At 41.0% G+C, this 8,456-nt stretch overlaps 1 protein-coding gene across 1 annotated transcript; it reads right to left on the bottom strand.

Moving 5' to 3' along the window:
- Positions 1–2,000: 2,000 nt before the first annotated feature.
- Positions 2,001–8,371, bottom strand: LOC131572685 (leiomodin-2-like). Its single transcript, XM_058825948.1, has 3 exons — positions 7,856–8,371; positions 2,780–4,105; positions 2,001–2,436 (listed from the first exon to the last, which is right to left on the bottom strand). The coding sequence occupies exons 1-3, from the start codon at positions 8,126–8,128 to the stop codon at positions 2,410–2,412; spliced, it is 1,626 nt and encodes a 541-aa protein (XP_058681931.1). The 5' UTR covers positions 8,129–8,371; the 3' UTR covers positions 2,001–2,409.
- Between the last annotated feature and the right edge of the window lie 85 nt (positions 8,372–8,456).

Here is an 8,456-nt window from a genome sequence, read left to right as displayed (position 1 = left end):
GCTCTGCAAATAAGAGCCATGCCTTGAAATGCCTCCAAGGGAAACTGCTGTGAAATGTATGTAGGCAGAAGGTAATTGCCCAGATTAGACTTTGGCTAAGGCACAGGACTTGACACTTGGTGAGGGAGTGTGCTGCAGGGGCTTTGATAACTGCTTGTGGCTGCTCCTTCCTGACTGCACAACACCTCGGAGCAGGGCTCACACCTGCGAGGGCTGATGGCCACTTGACAGCCCCCACAGGCAGAAGCTCCACACAGAGCCTCATAGGAGCTGTGCTCATTGTTCTCTCCTTCTGCAAAAGGGTAATTACAACAGCTCTCACCAACCTGAAAAATGAATTCTACCCTCTTCCTTTCTTCTAGGCTTTTTATTCTTCCACATTTTTCTCTTCTCTTCTCTTCTCTCATCTGCCACTTTCAAGTATTCATTTTCTTCTTTATTGTCTCCTTTTTCTATGTAATTTTTCACCTCTCATACAGACAATTTCCTCACTTGTCACTCTACTTCTTTCCTCAAAAGTATGGTATTGTTTTTAAAAAACATTTACTTGACCAAATCCTCTCCATCATGCTTTCCATGAGTTCTCTCATTGCTTTTTGTTTTCCCTTGCAGCTGCTTAGCTGCTTTTGCCATTTGATTAAACATCCAGGATGTTTCTCATCCTTCCCAAGTTTCTGGAGCCACAGGTCTACACCTGAATGTGGTCTGCATTCCAGTATTGCTTCCATCCTCAGAAGATCCCAAGCCCCAGTTTGCATTTCGTCATGGGAGATTGACCATAGGTTGATTTTTATGTTATGGGAGCTTATGCAATTATAAAGGCAGCTAAAGACCAATTGTACATATTTCCTGTAATACTGGATCTAGAAATACTCATAAGTTGTTGTGATCCTGAGCAGGAAGAAAATTGTTGGAAAGTGTTTCAGTTATAAATTGCTTTTGGTATGTTTTGGTCAATAAATACAGAAGAAAAAGGTGTCTTCACTGTTTCCTTGCCATGGCAGTAACATTTGTGACAACTCATTAGAAGACTCCCTCTCCATTAGGCTTATTTCCCTCCAGTAATTTGTTCCTATTTCTGTGAAAATCTGTCTCATTAATATTTGTAGGTACAAGCTTACCCATATTTTTTCAGTGCCTAAAAACTGAAAAAAATTACTGGGTAACCCTAAGTAATTCTCTTTGATGTGGCTTTATATAAAAGAAATACTAATTCTGTTATTTATCATTGCAATGAGCAAACTAATACTTAGTAGTGTTTCTGAACATATCTCTTTTCTCACCTTTCAACATTTTGGCCACTACTCAATCTTCTTCATGTTATCACTGCCTTCACAGTAGCTGAAGCACCAAGAACCATAACTAATTTGACAGAGGGAGATGCCTAGTGCTACATGAAGAAGGGCTATTTGTGCCATTGCCCGTGATGTGATACCTCCAGTCGTTCATCTCCAAGAGATGTTGGCTCTGCTTCCACTGTATCATACTGACAGTTCACACCCTGCTTGTTGTTCAACTGATACTATTGGAAAGCCTTTTTCCACCTGGAGGGTAGGCTGCTTTTCAAGTTCCTCTGACTGGATGTCTGCACTGGGGTTAGTTCTGATTACCAACAGTACTTGTACTGAATGGATCTCACTTGAATAAATCTGTTGCATCCTTAACATATTGTCATTAACTATCAGCCTGTAAGTCAAGGTGAACTACAGCTCTACTCATCTCCCAGTTCTTTAGGCCAAGATTCAGGACCTGGTGTGCAACACTGGTGACCTGACACAACTCATGGCTTAGTTTTAGTGGTATATAGCTTTATAAACCATTTTTTCCAATGCAAATATGAAACTGCACTCATGTGGTCTCAGATACTATCCTCCTCACAGGCTCAGGTGCAGCTGAGAAAGATTTCAGGTTCTTTCCCATGAGACTTCCCAAATGCTCATGAACTTGGTGCAATCATCTGGTGGGTTTTCACTCACAGAAATCCAGGACTATGTGCCTGCTTGAAAGCTTCAAACCACATTTATTGTAAATTAATGGAAAAAAAAAAAAAAAAAAAGAAAGAAAAAGAAGAAATTACAGGCTGGTAAACTATTACATCTCAGTGTAAAGAACTTGTTCAGTGATGTGCAATTGGATATTGACAAGAGTATCTAAATAAGCAACAACTTCTCAATATAAATCTCATTAAATAAAAAAGAAAATTATTTCCATATTTACAGATTACAATGTAAGTGGATCCTTAAAGCATTATTTTATATTTAGCGGGTTTATTTCTTTGAAATAAAAGAGAAATGGCTTGAATCTAAGAGTGTACTTCGGAAGCAGCTTTCTAGACAGTCTGTTACCACCAGTGAAAGGACAAGCAGCCTCCCCTCGATCACTGCTCTGCTTCTCCTGTCACCCGGGCTTTCACCGAAGGGCTTCTGGTACCTCCACCTATGAAACAGTGGTAGGAAGGACATTCATTACATTTGCTATACAGTCTAGATGGAAAAATACCTGAAACTACTGCCAGACATACTGCCAAGAGCTCTGTGCTACACATCATCTCCCACAAGACTGAGCCTCGGAAAGTACCCCACTTGCTGTTAAAATCACAGTCAGACAGAAATCACTGTGCTGAGAAAAGCCAAATCAGAGGGAGGTCTCCTCCCAAGTGCTTTATTATGCTCACATTTCTAAGATTTTTTTTTTTTTTAAAACTAAGTGTACTAAAATTAACTGAACTTGCGCTATATTTGGACCACAATCAGTTACTGAACTAGGATCTCTCACTTACCCTCCTTAATTGCTTTATGCTGCTTGCCCGAATTGCTTCCATAAGGTTGTCATGGAGAGACCTTTGTGGGGTGGATGGCCGGGTGGAGGGTCGTGAACCTTCCTCTGATTTTCTGTCTGAGACTGATTTTAAAGAATCTTTAATTTCTTTCAATATGCTGTTCTCATGTTTTCTGCTTTTTTTGCCTTTTTTCTTTTTCTGTCCATTATGTAAGGCTTTTTTTGAGCTTTCTTGCTGTTTGATGACTTCAGCTATATTCCTGGTAGGTGCCTTCTTCTCTGGAACAACTGGAAGAGGGGGAGGAGGAGGGGGAGGTGGGGGCGAGGGGGGAAGGGGAGGTGGGGGTGCAGGTGCTGAAGGCTGACATTTCACTGGCAGTGCTTTCTTAGGGAGCTTTGGGGAAGACCATGGTGAGCTTCTAGGCGACACATAAGGTGAGGACCGAGGTGTCCCCTTCTGCAAAACTTTGGTCTTTGTACTGACAGCTCCATCACAACCTGACTCTTGTTGCCGCTGCTCCTGCATACGCTTTTGCCTTTGTTTATCCATATTTCTTGTCAGGATACTTGTCATGCTCATTCTTGGGCCAGCAAGGTCAAAGTGGTACCCCAGCTTTACCAGGGTGGTGTTCTCTTTCAACAGTTTGACTATGTCCATTTCCACCTGGCTGCCCATGATGTGCCTCTGATTGTGGAACCGCAGTTCTGTTAGAACCTTGTTATGCTGCAAAGCTCTCATGATGGCCAGCACACCTTTACCTGTGATAAAATTTGACTCAATATTCAGACTAGTTATATGCTGATTAACCTTTAACATACCAGCAATAGCTATTGCCACGTTGTCATCAGCATGGGTGTTAGCCAAGCTGAACGACTTAACCACTGTGTTGTCCCTCAGCGCTTGAGAAAATTGTATAAGCATCTGTGAAGTGATGTTTTCAATGTTGTTCAGATTGACCTCCGTGGTGTCAGGGTCATTGCTCCTAACTTTTTCCAAAGCATCTTCAATAACTGTTGGATTTCCACAAGGGTGGATGGCACTGCTTTTTAAGCTCCGATTATCACTGTCTTTTCCATGATGGCCATTGAGGAAGTTTTCATTGTCCTTTGCACCATTACACTTTTTGTGTCTGATGTGGTCAGAACGCCTGCCAGCTGCAGCATTTTGCTCCTCCTCATGTTCATCATCATTCTCAGCTTCATCTTCCTCTTCATCTTCTTCTTCATCATCCTCTTCGGTATATGCCTCCTCAGACACTTCACTATTGCTTTCTGTGAAACATTCTTCTTGAAGTTCTTCTGAATTGTCTTCTTCTTGCTCAGAATCCTGAACAGGAATGTAGGTGTGGGTGTTAAACATGATTGAAGTAATGTAACTACTGCCTTTTAGCACAGGAACAATTATACTGACACTATGTAAGTTAACATTGAAAGCTAAAAGCAAACAGATAGTTAGGAGAACAGAAAATGTTTCAATTAACACCTTTTTAACATTATTTCTTTTACATACTTTAAAAAATGCTCAGCAAAAACTGCAACCACTTTACCAATGCCAGAGATTTCTGCCAAAAGAAAACTTGATACAAGGTATTATGACACGGACATACTTCAGGTTTTCTATGTGTTGGCATGTCTACAAGGGGATACAATTTGGATCCTTGACAGCAGAAACATAAGACAATAGTTTCAGAATGAACATGAGCAACAAGCTTCTTCATTTCATGAGGATTAGACATCTCAGACTCCCTTGAATATGTCAGTATATCTAAAAAATTAAAGGTTGCCATGATTTGCAAAACAAATAGTGTCTGCATGTGTAGTCTTGTATACCAGCATGCAAAACAGTACAGAATCACAGAAGTCATGTCAAAAATACTTTGGATGTACTGCATGGGCTGTACATACTAATAAACTATTTGTGAAGAAAGGATTGAGATGCACTCCCACAGGTAACATATAATCACATGTCAATAACCCCTGAATTTCTTTGTGCTTGTCAAGAGCTAAACTGGTGCTCACTGCCAGCTGTCACAGGTCAGCTGCCATACTGTGAATTGTTATAACTCATTGCCTACAGAGCCAATGCACTGTTTTGCTGAAACACAAGGTTATTTTAGTGTGTTTGGTGGGTACCAGGAAGGCAAGTTTGGAACCATGCCCCAAAGCCCTGCTTGCTGCCTTTGGCAGTTATGGTGGCAAAAGAGAGCACTCTACAGAGGAGCAGGAATAGGTCTTCACCCAGGAAAGCCTCACTCTCCACATGGAGACTCCAGTAGTGTGATGGGGATCTATAGGGCATGACAGAACCTAGAATCAACAATCAACCTTAAACTTCTTGCTCAAAAAGACCTTCCATGTCATGTTTTGTCTACTGGAAAAACTAGAGGTAAGTATTTTTCTTTACATGATGAATTATATTTTTTCTGTATGCACTAGTTTAGCAATATTCATGTTTTAATCTCTGCAAAATACTAGAGTGCATTTTCCAAAATGAGTACACTCTGCAGAGACATGGTGATTCTGTTTCTGGAAAACAAAAGTGTTACTAACAGGACAGCCTCTTTTTAGACAACCTGTGCAGTTTTAGTTATCTGGTTCTGAAAATAGAAAACTGTTAAAATGCATGGTACTACTGTTTCACAATTTTCAGCACAATTCTGTGCTGGGATATATGCAAAAAAGATGCCAATTGTAATGTTTGGAGAACTGTGACTCTTAATGAAACAGAACATTGAGCTGTTTCTGCCTGATGTTCCTGAGCAGTCAGTACCTGGGGGTCTTGCAGGGTCTGATTGCATTGGCCTGGACACAGAGATCTTGTAGGACCCAGGCCCATTGCTTCTCCTGCAGAACATGTGCAGCAACGCCCTTATGCTGAGAGATATTTTGCTACCTATAGGCTTATTATGGGATCAAGATTTGTATCTGTATCTTCTATATATGTGTAGGGCTTTAAGGCCTGAAAACACCAGGTATCCAAAGTCCTGTCTTCACCGCTTTGGTTTTATATCTTGAGGAATATATGCTACAGATGAGCAGAAGGAGGTGCCTTTAAATGCACTATTGATATGTTTAGTGTTGCTAGATTAATAAAAGCATTTTTGAGTGGCATTTCTGAGGTCAAATGCAGAATTTAGTTGCCTGTCATGTACATTGTCTGGTGTCATAATAATCTGCATGATAATTTTGAAATTTAATACAGAGATGTATTCTTACTGTGGCAGCACTGTGGTACAGGACTGCTGCTGGCAGCCTGTAGGGCTTCACCTTACTCTGTGGGGGTAATTTAATGAAAAGTTAGGACTAAGAGAGTCAATGTAGAGGTAAATATCTCTGGAGGACAAGTTACTCACCCTAAAAGGCTATCTGCAAGTTGTTTGCCTTTTGGACCAGCTCATCTGTCACCACTAACTATAGAAGGAGCATGAATAACCATCTTAGATAAAGGTGCAACATTTCCAGACAGTTGAAACCAAGAAGAAAATTATTTTCAAGGAGCTTTCTTATTGCCATCACTAGAGTCTTTGTGATCTCTATATCAGCATATCAACCTTTTCTTATTTAAGGATGCATTTAGGATGTTTTTTCTCAGATCAAAAAGTATAGAGTCTTTTGCCAGGACTTGGAGGTTTAGCCACTACCCATCATTAATGCTGTGTATACATGGAAAAAGGAGGAAAAAAAAAAGGAAGATCCTGACATTGTATAAGATACTGAACTAGACCTGTTCAGCAGGTTTTCTAGAGCTGCCCAGGTTTCAAGTTCCAGGCTAAGCTGGAAATAAACATTAATCTTGCCATTTACTCTCTAGGACTGACAAACAGGGAGTGAAGTCGATGTCTGCAAGCTGATACTAATGGTCTGATGACAGCTACTGCTCTGTGCTCTTGCTTGCAAAGACCTTATATCACCGTTCACGAACAAGAGAAAATACTTACATGTAAAAACATCCTGGATATTGCAGGGTAATTTAATCCATCTGACTTTCCTCTAGGAGGATATTTTATCTAATGTATAAACTGAAATTATTACCTTGCAAATTAAATTAGCTCCCAAATGAGGGCTGTTAGAGGTTCTGAGTTCAGTTTTGCTGTCTTTGCCTTTGTTGAATTACTTTGTGCTTAAACATGGGAAAATGTCTCCCTAAAAACAGAGTAAGAGCTTGATATGAAGCAGTGCTTAAAAATTACCAAGTCCCGCTTTGCTTTGAAATTACATGGAGCCATCATGAAAATAGAAGTTGCTTTTTGGCTGGGCTCAGTATCACATACACTTTTAGCACAGATCAGGAGTGCCAATGTGGACATCAGCTGAGACTTAGAGTGCTCACTGCTTGCCAAAACTAAGCCCTTCACTCCTGCCCAGCTGTACTGTTCATTTGCAGTTCAGGAAATGGCTTTTATTACTAACATTTTTATTTTGGGAGATGAGTTGCCTAACAAACATTATTGGTTGTTTTTTTTGGGAATGCAGTTAAATGGTTTGACTGATGACTCTATCCCAGGCCACTTTTTAAATAATGTACAGCTGCCCTCTGACAACAGTTGCCAGAAGACCGCTGAACCATGCCAAGGATCCTCAGCAGGAACAAAGCAACACAAGCTGCTTTCTTTCAGTGAGCACAAAGCCTGGCATCCGCTTACTCAACTTCTGACATAACATGTAGTCAAAATTATCTTCCTTACATGCTTCTCAGTAGTCAATACTGGCTGTTTTTTAAGAAAAGGAAAAGGCAGTTTTTGTAGCTTTCTTAAAAAATCAAATGCTATCCAAAAGTCCACATCTCTACCTATTAATATTTTTTAACAAGCCCTTTAATTTTTTTCCTATTTTAATCACTAATTATAGTTTTTATGGCACTTTCCTCTGTTCTGAGCTGAGCCCTTAAGGTACCTCCAGAGAGAGCAAAAACTCTCTGAGCTAATACTCAGTGCTTTAGCAGGCATAGAGGTATGGCTAACAATGCTCTTAAAAATGCTACAAGAGACTGAAGAGAAATTAAATCAGTCAGTGAGATCATGCCAATGAAGAAAAAAACAAACACCTATAGGAAACAGCAAATGCCTCAGCATCTTACCTTCTCGCATGCACCCAGCCTCTCTTTTTCTAGGAGTTTCTTGGTCTCCCTCTCCCAGTAGGCCATCAGTGCTTCCCGGCTGAAAGTCCCTGTCGGTGTTTTCTCTGTCAGGCTCTTCTGCCGCTGTCCCACTGGAAGGTTACGGTCGGGCTCTATGTCCTCTAGCTCCCGCTCCAGCTCCTTCAGCTCCTCTTCAGTGAGGGACGCGAGGAGCTCATCTTCATCAATGTCTTCATATTTACTGAGCTCTCTTCTATACCCAAAGGTAGACATGGTCCTGCTTGGTCAGGCTGGTACAAAGCTAAAGTGACCAGGCATTCAAGAAGGCAAGCAAGCACAGCAAGCAAGCTGTGTCTCCTGTGGTCAGCAACTGTTTCCCTGCATAGCCAGAGGCACCCTTTTAAGAGTAATCACTGGGGGCTTACGACAATGCATGAAGGGATGAAAGCATGCTCCGTTTTAAGCATCAGACGTCAGCTAGACATCTGAACAGCAAGAATGTCCCAACACTAATGTTTGCAAGTCCCTTAAAGAGGGGGATTATTGACACACTGGCCATGGCCATATTTAGAACAGGCAGCTAGTGGGAGAATACCAGCCT

Source organism: Poecile atricapillus, chromosome Z (genome assembly GCF_030490865.1).
Source record: "Poecile atricapillus isolate bPoeAtr1 chromosome Z, bPoeAtr1.hap1, whole genome shotgun sequence".
Classification (NCBI taxonomy): Eukaryota; Metazoa; Chordata; class Aves; order Passeriformes; family Paridae; genus Poecile; species Poecile atricapillus.
The sequence above is the reverse complement of the archived record's forward strand: the minus strand, read 5'-3'. Positions and strand labels throughout refer to the sequence as shown.